Source organism: Saccostrea echinata, unplaced genomic scaffold, assembly GCF_033153115.1.
Source record: "Saccostrea echinata isolate AGI-Se365-2 ecotype Australia unplaced genomic scaffold, CSIRO_AGI_Sech_v1 ptg000034l, whole genome shotgun sequence".
Classification (NCBI taxonomy): Eukaryota; Metazoa; Mollusca; class Bivalvia; order Ostreida; family Ostreidae; genus Saccostrea; species Saccostrea echinata.
The window spans coordinates 1,205,125-1,224,756 of NW_026889783.1; the positions used below are offsets into that span (position 1 = coordinate 1,205,125).

Here is a 19,632-nt window from a genome sequence, read left to right on the forward strand (position 1 = left end):
ACAATCCTAGTGTTACGTGTACCCAGTGTCATTTCATGAGATATAGATAAAAGGAGAACGAACTATATTAAGTAATGATCAATATCTTCCCCAAAATCAAACTTTGATGGAGAAATCTATTATTAAGTTCTAAACCAGGGGGTATCTGCAGACTTGAGAGTATTGCCTATTTTCATCAGCAGTCACGTCATTTTTTATATATGACATCAAAAAGATGGTATAAATTCAAATTTTCAATTCAATTCTTTATTGGATCTAAAGCTCTTTATAAAAGAATGTGTTGTTTGCCATATATATATATATATATATATATATATATATATATATATATATATATATATATATATATATATATATATATATATACATTCAATGATTTTGAGAGATTAAAGTGTATTTTACGTCGATATTTTGATTAAAAGTCATCGAGCCCAAGACTGTCCCAAATCTTTACTTTGATATAATTTGTAGAATTATAATATCAATCAATACGCGGGTTTCGATATCAGCATGGAAGTGGGACAGGTTGTTAATGTATACAAACGTGCATAAATAAATGAACGATGGCTATGACTTTTTAAATTCATTTAAATAAATGTTATAGAAAGATGATAGTGCTAAGTAATGATCATAAAGCTCTACTAAACATATTTACAAAATGTGCTTGATACTTGAAAACGAAAGAACCATCATAGTCTTTGTAGGAAAAATAATTCTTTGATTGTACAAACCTTTTTAAAAAAGTTATTGGGCTCTTTGAGGTTACATGTATTATAAGGGAAAGAGTCATTCAGAATACCGATGCACAATGATCACATGCGTGTGTATTGATTACAGATCCATATATCTTCCCTAGTTTGATAAGTTCTTATCCACTTATATTTTCTTTTAATTTGTTCCGATTTTTTTTTCTCTTTTTTTTTCGATTTTTTTGTTCGTAGGAAAAATTGACGCCTTTACTTTAATTCGGTAATTTTCGAGATGAAGACTTAGGGTGCATCCCGACAATCAGTTATGATGGCACATCGATGATGTAACCAATACATATAAATAACTGTCCCACCTGCCTGCTTACGCGGAAACAAAACTCCCCTCCGTACCGAAAGAGCGCACCAAGGGAGATAATCTCGAAACTTGCATATTATGTTACTATTGTTCTGGAGCAATGTTGCGTAAACCCAAATCACAAAAAGACATTCATCTAGCTATTTCAAGCCTAGAATATCAATCTTCCTTTTATGATTAGGAATATGATTTGAAAACAGTGGAAGCATGACCTATTGTTTCAAGAACAGGTCAGAATCGATTATACTGTTTAACTAAATTAAAAGTTTGGTAATTCAACTTTTTTTTACATTGACACGTAAAAATTGTGAATTATCAAATTCTAAATCTAGTAGTGAACAATATTTATAAAGCTTTATTGTAGTACTCAAACTTTATATTACTAAATTCTAAATCTAGTGAAGATCAAAATTTAATCAGATATAATATACCTGATATTGAGGGTTTGTGTATAAATGTTGTTAAAAAAGGAAACTTCATATTTTGGGCTCAAATTTTAATCCCAAGAAAACAATGACTGTTGGAGAAGATTGCACATATTTATTTGGATTTCTATAACACGTATTTCAGAAAATAAATACTAAGATGTAAATATGTACAGAGACGAACAGGCAATAAAATAAAGAGGAGACAAAAATACAGAAAACATTTAAAAAAGAAGAAAATATGTATATATCAAAACAATAAAAAGGAACAGTAGATATCCTTAATTTATAAAGCACTTCACATTTATAATAGATTTTGCATAAAAATTTGTTTTTTACAAGAAACACGGCTTCTCAAGTTGAAAGACCTCGAAGTGTTTATCAAACATCGGGATTCAATGAGACATATATAATAAATTAAAAACAAATTTTTGTACACATGGATGGAATGAATTTATAGTAATTGCTTTCGCTTAATATTTCCTTCGGCAGTGGAATGTATTAAAGCAGTTAATTCTTCCTCAGCCTCGATCTGGGAATTCTGCACTCTTTTATAGCCATTCTTCCGGGCCTGAGCGTTTGTTATATTGACACCTTGTCCGTCACTTCCTTGTCCACTTACAATTCCACCATTTTGGATCAAAGGCGGTAGTTTTTCTGAGACAAAAGTGACACCTTTGCTGCCGTTAGAATGAATGTATAGATGCGGACCTGCATTTTGACTAGTTCTGTCTTGTGCTTCGTCTTTCACTTCTTTGTTCGATCCTGTAGCGCTGCTCGTGTCTGGACTATTGAGCGGAAGTTCGTGAGCGGCAGAGCTTCCTAACAGGGAAGATAATTGACGCTTTCTTTCGGCAGTGTATTTTGCTCTATTCACTTCTGCATAATATTTGTTCGCTTTCTCCTGCTCCCGCGTGGGATGATTAAAACAATTGCAAACACCTAGTAAAATAAATTGTATCTTTAAAACAAGTTTGTGTTACATAGAAAAATGCGGTTAATGTTGTTTAAAACGTGATCTAAAGTTATAATATAAACTGTTACCTTTGCACATCTGTTCAGCCTCATCCTGAAATGACACGAACCCATTAAGCATTGAAAAAAGAAAACACTCGACAAGCTTTACTACTTTAATTAGGACGCATACTTACTGAACTTTCGTTAGATTTGTTGGCCTTTATAGAAAAACATTTCCACACTCCTGACATCTGAAAATAACAGACATTTTGTTGCCTTTTTGAAATATAATGGAATTAAGGTGTAAATTTCCTATTAATTTAAAGTCCAACTGATATCACAACTTACCTGTTTGTCCAGCACAACTCTGACCATGAAAATTGATATCACCTGTTAGATGACAAATATGAGTTCCATCAAAATTTGAAAGTGAATCTCGTAAATAAAAAATTTACGACCATATTAATATAAAATGTTTATCAGCATTAGACATACATACCATCGCAGTTTTGCATATAAGTAAAAAGATAAGCTGCATTGAATCTTGATGTGACGGTATATCCATGGATAGGAAAGCATCGACGACAACCGCCAACAGCAAAACAATGGTTTTTGTGCAGTTACGGCTGTAAGTAAACATTCTAAAATTACACACGATTTTACTGTAAATAATTGATTAACACTCATTAATTAATAATTAAAGAGTGTTAATTGAATTGAAATATTTCCTATACATACAGCATTATCTTTTTCTGTCCCTGGACTGTCTCGTCAGTTTTCGCGGTTTTGGAATTAAGGACTAACACACTGAATACAAATATCACCTGAAAAATAGAGAACCAGAAGATATCTTCAGTAATGAGCACGTGTGGTGAGGTACTGAAATATCAGCACAAGTAAATGTATATAAAATATATATATAGTCTTCTTTTCTCATTGGCATCAATGTCAAAGAATGCCAAATTATTATCGAATTTACATGTATATCAATTCTTAAATAACAATAATTATCTTTGTGATTTAACATAGTGTTTGGACATATAGAAGAATGTGAGGTAGACAAGTAGAGGCAAATACTGAGAATGAATTACATACACATGATATGTTGGCGACTGGAATGGCAAATAAATAAAATGACCAATGACTCTTCTGTAACCAGCATCTGGAATATTCCATGATTCAGATCTAGATTAGTATTAAAACCTTAACGAAATACTTCTGTTTTTAAAGATTTAAACTTTTTTTTACAAAATCTTATTACAGAAAAAAGAGTCTTTAAAAACTTTCTCAAAAATTCATACATACTTGAATGAACCTTTGATTGGAAAACCAAACATTTCCGATGCCACGGTATAAAATATTGCAAACACCAAGGGAAATCCTGTGTAAAGAGAGTAATGTAAACAGGTGAAGGTCATTTTATATGTACATGTACAATATTGTATACACAAAAAGCTGTCCTTCCAAACGCACAATACCTTTAAAAAGAAAATTGTAAGCGGCTTCAATTTTTAGAAATTTGAGCGACGTATTGGTTTTGTTAGAAGGGACGTAATTCATTTTTCTATTAGATAAAATCACTTTAAATCTCTGCTTATAATTTTACGATTGCAACATATTAATTATGTAGAAAATAATTTTTCATTTTGAAATTTCATTAAAATTGTGTTTTAAAATTTCAACAATTCATATGCAATATACGTGTATTTGAGTTTATGATTCTTACCCCATCCAAAAGCCAAGTATTTATAGCGATTTTTTCCAACTTGGCCTTTTTTATAAATGGTGAAAAAGTGATGAAAGCTCTCCACCAGAAGGAAGGAAAAAGCTGCCGAGTACAGGAAAAAGGCCAAAATTCTCCCAACTCTGCATATAATCTAAAATGAAGCAATAATTGAAATTATAATGGACTTATAATGTCGTCTGAGACTCAGGTAATAACCTTACAGTAAACAAAAACAATTGGTTTTAACCTTACAGTAGTCGAGACTGGTACTAATCTAGCAAATGAAACTTTGATCTTAATCTACAGCAAACGAGATCTTGATGTAACACTACAGCGAACGAAATTTTGATATTACTATACATATACCGCAAACGAAACTTAACCGTATAGTACATACTATAAACTTCATAATCAACAGTACAACACATTAGACTTCGTTTTACTTTACATTGTGATAAGCCTTATCCAAAACGTTAATTCGGTATCAATCTCCAACAACGGAGACTTCGATATTAAAAGTCAGCAAGCAAGACATTTCTCTTTGGTGTCGAAACAGAGAGACCATTAATAACTTTTCTGTAAACAAGTCTTTGTGTCATAAAGATAAGCACAGTAAATAATATTTATATATTTATTTAAAAATTCGTGTATTTGCATTTGCAAATGTTATGCCTTATCCTGGTATATGACTATTTGAGCAATGCGTATCCTTTTCACTATATAAATGTAGTTTAACATATGACCACAAGTTCATTATAAAGTCATAGACGGTCTTCGCTTCGCAATGACAAAAATGAATACAAGTAATGAGGCATCATTTCAAACAGGTGCGTGTTGGTACTATAAAGCCATTCCGGCTTTATTGGATTTAATGACATACCGAACCATACCTATATCTGGGTAAATGTATAACATTGATACCTTACTTCTTAATTACATTCAATTTAAGAGTAAAACTGACAAGCTTAAGATATTATTAGATTTACCTCGGAATGGGACTGGTAGAGACATAAGATAAACACGCCATTCAAACAACTCAACACAAGAACAAAGCTCAGTTGTATAATGTACACCTCCCCTGATAATTTTCTGTAAGAGAGTACAGGTATCATTGCTTTCATTTCAGTTGTTATGAAGCAGATTAAATGATTATTTATGAAAACATGTATACAGTACTTATTTTTTTGAAAAAAGGTAGATTTTTCAAATGGAGAGTTTCTACCTCCAACAAAAAAGAGTAACGATGAATATGGCGGCCAGGCCGGACATGGCAACAATGCAGCCCACCAGGAGAAGATCGTTGTTTTCTTCCGTGGAAGGAATGATAATCTGAAACGGCACAATATAAAATATGCAATACTACTGACAAAGTTTGCGTATCCCACCAATAATTTAAGGGTTTACTTGTAGAATTTTACCGTTTCGTTTTGTTTGATGCCCACCACGTGTACTTTGACAGGAAGTGCACACTGGCACGTGATGTGGGTATCGTCACTTGAAACAAACACACAATTACTGTTCTTCCATTCGTGCTTTGTGTATCTGTACAAATATTTTCACAATCATTTTCATTCACTCAAACAAAGACATTTGTAGAGGATATGAGTGATACATATTTTTTTTTTTTAAAGTTTTTTGTACCTCGGATTCTTTTCCAGAGACAGACAAATGAATTCCGAATAATCTTCAGCAAAAACCTGAAAAGTAGTTGCCATTAAACTTAACTGATCAAAATATTTTTCATATCAATTCACTTTTACATAGAAAAACCGCAAAATCTCAAATATGAATAAGAAATAATACCACTTTGGATAAAACGGAAAATAAACCAGACTGCATGATAAACTGTCGTATGCAATGCATATGTAATATACATGTACGTTTATTATTTTTTTTACGTACAAAGGTCACACGTGGTATTTTAATATCCCCAATAACACGCTCTGCTGAAAAGCTTTCTCTTGGAAACAGACCGACATCATACATATCTGTCACAGACCTCTGGTGCTGTTTTCTGTGGAAATATTAAAATTGATTTTATTCATTGTACCCTTCAAAGAACAGAGAAGCTTAATCTTATACTAGTATATCAGAAAAATCGGAAATGGTTCATGTTTATCCGCAATTCCTTCTGTGTAGCTGTGGTCTGATACATCCTGGCACTTAGGGCACATAACTCTGTACAACAGATCGTTACCTCTTGAAATACTCTACAGTAACTCTTTATACCAACTCTCGTGAATTAACTTGGTACTGATTGAGACTGTGTTATATAAAATACGTAATTCAGGGTAATAATATGACAACAATTAATGTTTACAGGTATATTATTATTTTGCTGCAGTTACAGTTTTGGTGGTTTTGCTGCAGTATCACGACAATAAGATTGTAGTGGGAATTAACATATATGATACAGTACTGCGTGAAAATAGTTCGGCAACAAAGTGTAAAAGGCCCCCTGATTGAACACATTGTCTCAAACCACGGTCTGTCCGGAGCTCGCTCATATAACAATAGTATCAAAATTAAATCAAAGAAAATGAACATTGCATGAAGATGAATAACTCTATTTCCAATTTCCTTACACAATGCGGCTGATATACTAGTAACTAGAAATAATATAAACTGTTAAATCATTTTTTCTGCTACTTTTGACTTATCTGAGTAGTCTTTTTCTTTTTAATCAAAACGATGTAAGGTCATCAATTTACTTGTTCAAATCAAATAGTTGGTTAAGAAGAAAATCACGGGAAATGCAAATATATATAGCAATATGGACTGGGCGTACATACGAATTCACGGTATTTAGTACTAAAATACACAAAATGAATGACAGCGTAACTCCTTGCTATTGGCAATCTATTTTTAAAACAAGGTGTTGAAACACAATACCCTATGTTCTACAATAGTGTAGATTGTTAGTAGTGGATTTACAGAGTAATTTCATAACCTTTTAAACAATGAGAGCTCTAGCCAGGATGTTTGTACATCTTACTGTTTTCATATTCAGACCAAACAGAATCATACTGTCCCCATACATGGTTACATACATGTTAAATACCGGGGTATCAGAGTTCAAATTGGCGACTAATTTAGTCGCCATGGCGCCTAAAAATATGATTGGCGCCTAAAATTTTTCTATAAGTCGCCAAATTGGCGACCATTTTAAATTGACTTGGTGATCGTCAAATTACTGAACTATAAACATTTTCATTTTTTTTTAATAACGAGCAGAAAAGAAGAAAACTTAGCAATGGGCATGTCTCTGTACATTGACTAACATCAGTTTTTAAATTGACGCTTAAGAAAAATTTGCCTGGTGACTAAAAATTTGCATTGGCGACTAAATCTTTTGATTAGGAGCCAGTTGGCGCCTAAATTTTAGAGGTCACATAGAGGCCTGAATATACTGTAAAATTAGTAATTGTTATCGGTAAAGAGAAAGTAAATTCGGTAGCTAAGTGTGTTTAATTACCTTTCAATATTTTCTGGAAACATTTCAGTCAAACTTCGCAGTGCAATAGATATTACTGGATATTCTGAAATTGGACAAGATTATTAAAGGTGATACAGACATTGGTTTCGTACATACCTAACAAAGTAGATAATGACGTCTGCGTTAAATTCAAGTGACGTCATACAACATCGTAACTACCTTTGTTTTCCAATGTTAGCTTCCCCTCCTCGTTTCGCCTGTACAATGTAACAAGACTATCCGTGCTGCTTCTGATACTAACATCTGTAAAATGTCGTCAAATATATATTTTTTCACTAGAAATTAACAACTTAGGCTATCTCCATTCTCTTGTTATTTTGTTTAACCCTCTCGCTCAACTTTTTTTTCTTTTTTCTATCATAACGATAGATTATATTAGTTTCTATAATAAAGAATAAATGTTATCCTACCAATATTGTCCGAGAGTACATCCGTGTGGGGAGAGAATTCCAGATATCCCGACATGTTAGACGTCAGGGCGTCCAAGATCCCAACCATATTGCTCCCAAAACTCACAGCCTGTGACGGAAACAAGTCTTTGATGAGACTTGAGCTCTACTGGTTTGTAAAATAGTGCACGAAAAAAGTTTACATCTGTACTTGAAACACTTAAGGTTACATTCACAGAGTTAGTCATGTATTCTGATGTCTTCTAAAATTGAAACCAGACTGTGAACTGTAGGTGGAGTTGGATTTTCAAAAAAGTCCATAGATTATTACTTTTTTAGTAACATGGTAACAGTATTCATCAAAATCTATCTTGGTTGTAGCCTATCTGTGTATCATTTTTCAAGGTTTATTAAAAAGGGCCCCGGAGGAGAAACGTTTTGAAAGAATCCCATGGATTTCTTTTTTGTTAATTTATTTTTCTTTATAACAACATGGCAACACCGTTCATTAAAATCAAAATTTTGTTTCTTACTTGTGTACCAATTTTTATTAAATCAGGCCAAAACAAAATTTTGTAAGTTTTAGTAACAAGGCAACATTATTTGAACAAACCAACAACTGATAAATAGTGTTATGTACCCGTGAAGTCTAGATCTATGCCAAGTTTCATAGAATTTGGAGTAGCATTTTTGAAAGATGGACGGATGACAGACATCTTATTACCATCGCATAAGCTCTTCTGGTCTTCAACCAGTACAGCCAAAAATAAGGTCAGATTCTAAGATAAAGAGCATTAAGGGTAATGTGGAGATAAAAATTTTATATAAAAAAAACAAGTTAACTACAACACTTGAAGCAGTATTGTTATACAGTTAAAGTCAGTAAAAGTATACAATTAATAATATTCTCGATTCTACCTGGCTTCCCTTGACCAGACTCTGGTCAAATTTTTACAGGCAATTTTACTTTTATTCAATACAAACTACATAGTAAATTGCCATAATAGCAAGTGTAAGTTCTTGTTTTGTACATGATTCAGGCACAAGTAACTTACCTCTTTCTCTTCCTTAGTTGAATTTGAAATAGCTGTCAGTAATTGGTCCAATAAATAAACAACATTCTAAGAAAAGAAGTTTTAATTTTACTTTCACATGATTTATAAACTCTGAAGAGAAATATACATTATTATAACAGTAACTTGATCCGAAGAGTCGTATCACGTCTCGTTGACAGGCGCGGATCATCAGATCAAACGAGACGCGAAGCGTCGAGTTTGATCTGATGATCCGCGCCTGTCAACGAGACGTGATACGGCTCTTCGGATCAAGTTACTGTTATAATGATAAATTTATTATATACCCCCTTACAACTAGCAAAATATAGTTTTAAAAAAACTTTTGAGATCAATTATATAAGATTTTTCCGTTAAACAAAGCATTTTGTCTACGAACTTTTTGATGCGCATGAAAAATAACGTCATGTTTCTGTGTACTACGTCATCAATTTCAGAGAGGGGTGATATGGATTCAGAAAACCACAGTGTGGTGATCCGGAAAGTCGGATCACACCGTCACGTGATTGTACGAAATCTACAGTAAAATTGAGTGATACACTCTTGGGTATATAATAATAATGCTAATCAGAATGATAATGACGAGAATGACATACGTACCACGAAGGAGATTTTGGATCCACCCTCTGATAGAGATGGGAACCTGGCCAGGTGTTGGAGGAGTTTCAGTAAAACATTTGCGGCGATTTCTACGTCCCCGGAGTACATTCTGTTCTGATGATTGGAGGCGTACCGGTAGAGATGATCGAACACGAACTGTAGAGAAGACGAGCGGTATCCAAGCCGAATTATCTCCATCTAACACAGAAAAAAGTGTCCCTTGTTTTTTTTATTAAAGTAAAATCGTAAAAAGCCAGTATTGTTTCTTAAATACGAAATTTTTATAAGCATTTCACGTGGAACCATTTTCACAGGTAACTCGTGCCAATATTCACCAATATAAGCTCAATATTGGTAATTAACCGTATATTATATCCCTATTACATGGAATATGTAAAGACAGATATAACACGCGATTTTAGTAAAATCTCCTCTGATGAAGGGAGAGGGGAAGATAACAATACATCATATACCTAGTCGTATATCAGCCCTGATACAGACGTATTGGACTAAGTGATCTGAGTCAGGAGCTAGGGCTGTCTCGCCCTCAGGGTCGAGATATTTCTGTCTCAGCCCCTTGTCAAGGAGCTGTCTTGCCCTCAAATTTCTATTCATTATTTCGGTTTAATTTGTGTGAATTATGAGTAAAATTTCTATGAAAGTGTTAAAGAAATATATTTTGTATACTGAAAAAAAGATATGAATTTTAATTAGATCTGAATCTTTATTTACTTATGCTTAAGTTTTTAAAAGGTGCGCCAAATGATGGTACTTGTGACGTAAGAGATATAATTCTTGTTTACTGAAAAAATCAACACATCCCTTCGGGCTTTGGCCGATATGAAACCAGAGTCAGGATCAAAACAGCAGTGTGATATTTACCTCGTCGTAAATTCGGACAAGACTAACTGACTGGCACATGGAAAAATTGGGTTCTTTCCAGGAACAAACCCGCCTGTTTCCTTCGTTTTTACAAAGACATTTTCTCGTCACAAATCCTACGAAAGTGAAAACGGGAGATTATCAGTTTGATACATAAAGATAAGATAATACCAATAATCAGTCATAATTTATTACAAAATTTCTTTATAGCAGTTCCATAATTTATCGTCCAGGTGGACAGTGAAGCAAATGTGATTAAGAAAGTCAAGCAATCACTGCCAAAAGTGTAAGAGTGCAGCATCGTAAACATTTATTTGTATAATGTGTAACTATAAATTTCGGGTTTCATAAGGTTCTTCTTTCTAAATATCATTAATGATACATGTAATTTTGAATATCTTGTAGGATGTTTTATTAACTATAACCATATACCCGTTTTCATACCAAAGTGTTTTATATAAAGACTTCCTACAAAGATAAAAGTGGTCTACATGTAATTACAACGTTCACATCAATAGGATATTACAACAGTATGATATAAAGGTAAACTATAAAAATAAATAATTTGTTGTGCAGAAACCGTAAGTACAGAATGTGAGAACACCCTCCACACCGGTATTAAACGGGAAATACACGTCAAATGAGAGAGTACATTGTTCTCAAGGATGTACACAAACCTTCACATAAAACACTTACCAGTATCTATCGGGATATAATTTTGAAAATCTGTATAAAGGACGGTCAAATATGAAACACTTGATCAAACCCATCTGTAGTTAATGATGTTAAAGAATAAATGTAGAACACGTCGATTTCTAACCTCCAGCTTCTGCTGGACATCTTTCTTTCCTGTAGTGACCTCCTGCCATTTCCGCCCACAAGATGCTTTTATACCACTGCTGGGGACAAGTGTCGTTGGCTTGAAAGGCTTTTCAGTGGGAAAATAACCAATTTTTATTTTAAATAAATACATGTAAAAAGATGAAAGATCAAATCGAAAGTGAATTTGTTCACATGGCCGGGTAAAGATTATAAAATCTCAGAGTCGGGGCTTACCTGCCTGTACATATATATCAGCAGTTACGTTCTGTGCACCGGCAGCGTTTGTGACTTTACAGGTAAAAATGGCCCGCTTCTGGAGAGTGCGTACGTAGAGCTGAGAGCCGGCCGGCTGTAGTGTTTCCGGAATCATGTCAGAGCGCGCTCTTTTGATGAGAATGTTGTTAACATACCAGTCGTATTTGAGGGCATCCTGGTCAAAAGATAGACATCTGATTCGGATGGATCCGTTGAATGGAACGTAATCCGACATTGGATCGATATCCACCATCGGCGTCGTGATCACATCCACCAGGTCTGACTTATTCTGAGCAATACCATAATCCCTTGCCTCACAGGTATATTCACCTGAAAAATTTTGAGATTCGATAATTTAACTTCGGAGGTAAATTTATTTCAAAGATAAATACTGGCAAGTCTTTTACTGAAACTATCTGTAGAAAAATCGGTAGCCATACCTCTATCTGATGCCTTGACGCTTCCATAGTACAGTACAGATCGGATGGTCCCGTCCAGTCGAGAGTTGATGACAGTCTGGTAACCCTGTCTGGCGGCCAGGTTCATGTCGATCAGCATCCCGTCCTTAAACCAGCGGAAGGAAGTGTTCTCCGAGCCCCGCACAAGGCAGGAAATGGTCAAGAACTTGCCCTCAATAGTGTAACTGATGTAATCGTCACCCCAGAAGGAATCGTGTTCTTCCTCTGTCGTCACGACCTCTATCAGGTGGAGCACTGCAACCCAAGAAAACCAGATTGTCCCATACACAGAGAAGTATAACGACGCACTTGTTTGAAAATATTAGAAACCAGTATCGTAAATACGAATTATATATTAAAATACAATCCCATTGACTTTCTCAAAAAGAATCAACTACTGTTTCATTGTTTAAACCTGGAATGCTTTTGATTGATAATGATGTGTTGTAGAATGGAATTTCGCCAACATAGCCTCTTCCCAAAAGAGTTCTCTCAAAGCCCCCCATCTTGTGTTGTTCAGCAGCCTCGATGATGAAGCGAAATTCACATATTTTGGATGCTGATGGACTTGAATTAAAAAAGAACGTCAGAGGACACTGGTTGTCAAATCAGTTGATTGATTTGCAAATGCATGATAAATATAACTTTATAAAAACAACGTCTTACCTTATTCCAATAAAGCTGAAATGCATCATTACTTGGATGCCAATGTTCTTTAGACTGAGTTCGATCTAATATAAAGCAAAACAAAATAGCCTTGAAAATCAAGAAAAACGAAAGTTTTAACATCATTATTTTTTTTCAAGGTTCTGATTTTTCTTTTAATTTTCTTTTATTATATTTTTTTTAATTTATAAAATTATTTTATGCATTTGTTTGTTTGGTTTTTTTTTTTTTTTTTTTTTGTTTGTAGTCATTGTAAGATATATAATAATGGTTAATAGTTGTATACTACAAGAATAATGAGAGACGAGCAAGTATGAACATCACAATTCACTACATTTCATGAAGATCTTACATCATGGCGAACTTTGTTTATTTCTGAATCGCTGAAAGTGACGTTATTTCCGGTTTGAGAAATTGACTTGAGGTAGTTCTCTGTTGGTTGCATGGTAACAATGATTCGATTGCGATCTATAAATGAATAAACAGTTATTGGAAACATGCGCCATTAGTTCTACTGAAAAGTCCAAAGAGATCACTGACCCTTCCAGTTGATTACAATTTACTTTTCTGAATGAATAAATATTTTGATAACGTGGTCCTGGCTGGCCATTTATTTTATCTTACTGTTTGTTGTTAAATACTTTATGACCCTGGTCAGCTAGGTGACTTACCTATATGTGAACAGGTTCTTTTGTCAGCGTTCAACCTGTAGTCCTTGTAGCATGCACATTGTTTATTGCCGTGTAAGTCGTCAATACAAGTCTGTCCACAACCTAGGTAGGCACAGGCTGAAAAACAAACATTTTACAAGTCAGTGGTTAAAATGTACTTTGACATATCAATAGCCAAAGAGACACTGTGTAAATTTAGGACTCAATCACGCTGTACATGACAAAACTAAAAAGTGTCTACACCTTAAAAAAAAGAAATTGTATCTGTCAATAATTGAAAGACGCTGTACGTGTCAGCAACTCAAATTGACGTTGTACATGTCAGTAATTCCAATTGACGCTGTACATATCAATAACTAAAACATACGCTAAACATATTAATAACTAAAACAAACGGTTTTATGCCAATAATTAAAAAGAAACCGTATGTGTGAATAATTAAAAGAGATGTTGTACGAGTCAATAACTAAAACAAACGCTGTAAATGTCATTAAACACAGACGCTGTAAATGTTGATAAATAAGAAATGCTATATATTCCATTAACTTTAACAGACGACATAAATATCAACAACTAAACAGATACGGTACATGTCAATAACTTAAACAGATGCTGTACATGTTAGTATCTCAAACAGCCGCTGTACATGTCATAACTAACCATATGCTTTACATGTCGGTAAGTAAACAGACAAATGTGCATGTCAGTAACTAAAATAGACGTAGTACAAATCAAGAGCTAAGACAGAAGTTGTAAGTTTCAATAACTTGAAACAGCGCTGTATATGTCGATAAATTATCGAACGATGTGCATGCCTATAACTTAAACTTATCGATAACTAAATCAAGTGTTATAGATGTAAATAATTTAATTCTGGTTGTAACACGCCATTTGATTGGATTTAAAAAATCGTTTATATCGTATAACCTGTGTTACCTACGTCACAATTACGTACGTCAGAAACGTATCAATCCGCTTGACGTTACATCTAAAATATGTACATATTGAAGGCATTTTTGAAAGAGAAATTGTCTTATTAAATTGCACTTAATGGTAGAAAATTAAATTATAGGGAATAACTTTAATAGCTACCCAAGTTATACATGTATAACCTGGGTTTGAATAGTTTACGCTTTTTTATAAACCGGGGTTTATAAAGCGTAAACTGCCCCAACCCAGGTTATACATGTATAACTTGAGTAGCTATTAAAGAACTACGCACGCTAACTCTCGATTCCCGTCTACATTTATACCCATCTAATTCAGTATAAATGGCATTTTGGCTATTAAAACATTTTTGAATGCAATGTATAGTCCATTAGTAATTTATTGATAATTTTAAAACTAGCGTCAAAAAGTTATTTCCTTTCTTTTACAACTCTTTTCATGAGAGGATAGAAAATTTTATGCATTGAAATCAGACTTAAAAACGTCACTAAAATTTCAAATATGCACGGAAATGGATAAATGACCCTTAAAATCTTTACGTTTGTTTAAATTATGTAAAATTCAAAGTATAAGATTGATAAAGTACATTTTTTAACTTGCTATCTCGTTAGAAAATGACCATCTTTACTGGGTTTTTTTTGTCTGTAAACATACCCCCCCCCCCCCCCCCCCCCGCGAAACACAAAAAGCTTTGGTATGAATTTGTGAAATAACAAACCACATTACATTGTACCTGTATTTTTGTTTTTTGTTTTTGTTTCATGGGGGGGGGGGGGCAGATATTTTAAAAATATTTTCCCTTTTCCGTTGATTTCTGTAGTGAAAAACACAACTTTTACCAAAATTATAGAGTTATCTCTCTTTGTTTTCTCAAATGTTTTATTTAAATACATATAAATATCTATATAAATATTTTTTTTAAAAAATCGTTCAAATGTGTTAACTTTTGAAAATTGACTTGGAGGAAGGTGGGAGAACAATACTATCGTTCGCAGTTCTACTAAAACAGACTCAGTCTGTCAATATCTAAACATACGCTCATTATGGCGGTCATTTAAACAGACGGTGTATTTCAAAACTGAAAGGGACGATGTATATACCGGTAACGATGACGATGTGCATGTCAGTATATAAAATAACAGGCCCTGTACATGTTAATAACTATAACAAACAGGTCCTGCATATGTCAATAACTAAAATAAACAGGTCTTGTACATGTCAATAACTGACACAAATATGTCCTGTACATGTCAGTAACTTAAACGAATGCTGAAGATATCAATAGCTAAAACAGAAGCTGCACATGTAATTAACTAGAGCAGACGTTGTACATATCAATAACTAAAAAGACACGGTGCATGTCAATAACTGAAAAAAAACCGACCCTGTACGTGTCAGTAACTTAAACAGACTCCGTATACTTCCCAATAACAAAGACAAACGCTGTACCTGTCAATAACTAACCAGACCCTGTACTTGTCAATAACTAAAACAGACTCCGTATACATCCCAATAACAAAAACAAACGCTGGACATGTCATGAATTAAAACAGACCCTGAACGTGTCATTTAATAAACGGAATAAAAATATTCAAAATAACTAAAACAAGCATATTTCAACACCTTTGGTAAATGTCAAAGACATTTACCGAATTAGATGGTGAGAGCCTATGGTCAAAATATCTACATTAGAATCCTTTACATAAGCTGCATTCTCTTTTGTTCTACTGAACATTTGGATAATTTGTATTCTAAAATATTATGGTAGATGGAATAATTTCTTGTCAAAATTGAAGTTTACAACAAATGAGTTTTTACTCTTACACTACATGTATGACCATTTTACCTGCTGAATTGTTTCGTAATATTGGCTATTTTAGAATGCATTTTTCTACTTTGAACAAATAATAGTTACTGCTTACCGTCTGGTAGATAGTCCGACAAAGGAACCTCGCACATGTTCCCTGTAAAGCCTTTAGTACAGTTACAGATGTTTACATTTGTCCCATAGAAATACCTGCAATTATAATTTTTATTAATAACTATTGCAGAAATATCATTTAAGAGTTTCTGCTTCATACTACATAAATTATTAAAAATCTATCTATTCTACCCTCAGCAAATTTAAAAAATGAAAACAAAGACATATGAGTTCATTTGCTCTTATTGCGTCGACAGGGGATGCTTATTCCTCCTAGGCACCTGATCCCATTTTTTTAAATTTCCAGGGATTGGTGTTTTATGCCCTTTTCACAAATTTGTATTCTTTGTACGTTTTTCGTTGTTTTATTTTATTTAGTTATTTTTTTGTTTGTTTTTTGTTTTGTTTTGTTTTTATATATCAATCACTGTTCGTTATCTTCAACTATTTCATTCATGTTCATTCATAATTTGGTACCTGAACAAGCATCATATATTTACAAATTAAAGGGCCTATACCATGAATTTCCTGTTATTGAAAGAACACAAATATTACATAAGGAATGATTCAAAATATCTTTCTTTTTTTACTGGGGTGAAATTGGGACACTTACCGACACTCTCCTCCATTCTTACACTGGTTAATCCCCTTTGCTGGGTCACAGTGCTCCCCATACTGGCAGATACTTCCCTGGTATCCATGGAAACAGTGGCACTTGTACGCCGAAAAGTCGGCATTGGCGTAACAGTTGCCGAGATAGGAACATCCCTGGACTGAGCAGGTACGCTTAAGATTGGCGGAGGAACGGTCCAAGAACTCATACGTAATGTTAAATCCATACACATCTACGATGTGGTCTAACACACGGACATTGATATCATTTATTTCCGAGACAGCAAATCGAATCACAGTGTAGGGCTTATTGGACACAATATGTTTGATTTCACTGTTAGCATTTAGTGTTGCAAGTTGTCTGGGCTCAATATACTCTCTGTGGCTAGAGTAATGCTCAAATTGCCAAACACTGACAAACCCCTTGAGGTAGAATTGAGTTAGGTAGATAGCTGTATTTCTTGTCTGTGGGTTGTAGATTACCCACTCACATCGTATAGGAGTTGGAAATTCTTTTGGGAAATTAGGAGAATGGATGACACCCTTTGTTTCTGATAATCGTCCCCCACAGTCTTTGAATACTATAACACTCTGTACCCCGTATGTACAGTAGCCAATCAGAAGTAAGCACAGTAAGTGCATAAGGTTGTCGTGTTCCATTCTTCTTCACCGGAAGCCCTCATCTCGCTGTGACGTTTTTACATTAAAACCTGAAAAACGAAAGAATGGATGTATATTTTATAAAAGAATTTTTTTGAGGGAAAATCTTTTCAATCCTTTTAATAGCCCTTTGTTATAATTGCAGCATAAATGAATTTCTCAATTAGTAGAAAAAGTAAGATGTGTATGCTTTCATACGTAATTGTGTCTGATAATATTTGAAGTCAGTAGTTACCCGTGATTCTTGTCCGTTTACAATTATTACATAGAAAATTATCTTACGCTTAAAAAAGGGCATTAATCAATAGCTATATAACATTTAATTATAATGCGATAACCAACTTTTTCCTGCATCAATAATACATATCATTAAAGGGTCATTCGACCGAGATACCTATATGTAAAGTTTTCACCATAAACAAGACTTTCAGAAAATGATATCTATTGTTTGTCACATAGACAAACACACAAACATAGCTAAAGACTCATCATTGTTCAGACGTTCTAAAAAGGAGGGATGTGTATCGCTTTCAGAGAATAATGTAAAACCAACGGGGTGCAAACGCTTCAAGGTACAAGTAGCTAGAGTTCAGTAACTGACTGATTTTTATACAAAGTGTTAGTTACGTAAGTTATCGTCTGATGAATTCTTCTTGAGTCTTAAGTACAAAGGGAAAAATACCACTTAGAATGAATTTATTTCCGTCAAAGAATGATGTCATAACTGTCTCAAACACAATTTTTATTTTCAGAAAAATCTTAGTTATCTTTTGTTATGTTGATGCACTTTTCAATTTTTTAGGTCACCCGAGCCAAAGGCTCAAGTGAGCTTTTCTGATTAAAGAGTGTCCGGCGTCCGTCTGTCGTCAGTAAATTTTACGCATTTTCCGGCTTCTTCTCAAGAACCACTGGGCCAATTTCAACCAAACTTGTCACAAAGCATCCTTGGGTGAAGGAGATTTAAATTTGTTCTCAGAAAGTGTCACGCCCTCTTTCAAGGGGAGATAATTAAGAATTCGAGAAAATTTGGTGGCATCTTTTAAAAATCTTCTGCTCAAGAACCACTCGACAAGAAAAGAGGAAAGTTATGTGAAAGCTTCATTACATACTCTATATTCAAGTTTGTTCATATCATATCCCTTGGGGGTAGGGCAGGGCCACAACGGGGGTCAAAGTTTACCATAGGAATATATAGGAAATATCTTCAAAAATCTTCTTCTCAAGAACACCTATGCCATTATTAGTCATATTAATATAGAAGTATCCTCCATTAGTGTACATTCAAGTTTGTTCAAATCATGACCCCCGGGGGTAGGGCGGAGCCAAAACAGCGGATCAAAGTTTTACATAGGAAGGTTAAAAATGCATTGAAGACTTCAAATAGTGGAATGACCTGACTAACCCTTGGAATGGACTAGCTAAACCAAAGGGTATATAAGGCAAATCTTTGGGAAAGTCAGGCATTCAGAAGCTAGCTGAAGAAGTTGGATATTGAATCAACAAGGAAGAAGTTACGGGTAAGAGCAAAATAAAAATATACAAGTTATAAACATCAGTGACAAGTATCCTAGGGAGTTGATGTTAAGTTCTGGGTGTAGTAAATTTGAAGAAGATTTAGACACCCAGTTCTCATCTATCAATGGGAACCTAGGGGAGAAACATGGTAAGTAGTACCTTACCCAGTCCCCGTCTGTAGATAAGAGAAAATTTAAGTACTGTGTGATGTAACCTCAGACAGAACTGTTTTAATAATCATTGCAATCATTAACTCAGACACCTTTATATCTCTTGTAAGAATCTGATCATACATGTTACATAAGAAATATCTTTAAAATCTTCTCAAGAACAACTAAGCCATTCTTAGTCATATTTATACAGAAGCAACCTTAGGTATTGTAGAATCAAGTTTGTTCAAATTATGACCCCCCACAACAGAGGGTCATAGTTTTGCATAAGAATATATAAGAATCATTTTGAAAAAAAAATCTTCTGCTCAAGAACAGCAA

At 34.0% G+C, this 19,632-nt stretch overlaps 1 protein-coding gene across 1 annotated transcript; it reads right to left on the minus strand.

The window, feature by feature from the left end:
- Positions 1 to 1,789: 1,789 nt before the first annotated feature.
- On the minus strand, positions 1,790 to 17,624 carry LOC133199679 (uncharacterized). Its single transcript, XM_061335553.1, is given in 29 exon segments — positions 1,790 to 2,432; positions 2,535 to 2,559; positions 2,642 to 2,691; positions 2,789 to 2,837; positions 2,947 to 3,073; positions 3,186 to 3,271; positions 3,543 to 3,609; positions 3,753 to 3,828; positions 4,174 to 4,324; positions 5,160 to 5,262; positions 5,396 to 5,502; positions 5,592 to 5,715; positions 5,815 to 5,870; positions 6,076 to 6,187; positions 7,649 to 7,712; positions 8,080 to 8,188; positions 9,114 to 9,179; positions 9,732 to 9,929; positions 10,614 to 10,729; positions 11,310 to 11,339; positions 11,434 to 11,541; positions 11,670 to 12,020; positions 12,131 to 12,403; positions 12,564 to 12,715; positions 12,815 to 12,879; positions 13,167 to 13,282; positions 13,486 to 13,602; positions 16,356 to 16,450; positions 16,968 to 17,624. Coding segments are annotated over 29 exon segments (4,122 nt in total). The 5' UTR covers positions 17,609 to 17,624; the 3' UTR covers positions 1,790 to 1,944.
- Positions 17,625 to 19,632: the final 2,008 nt, after the last annotated feature.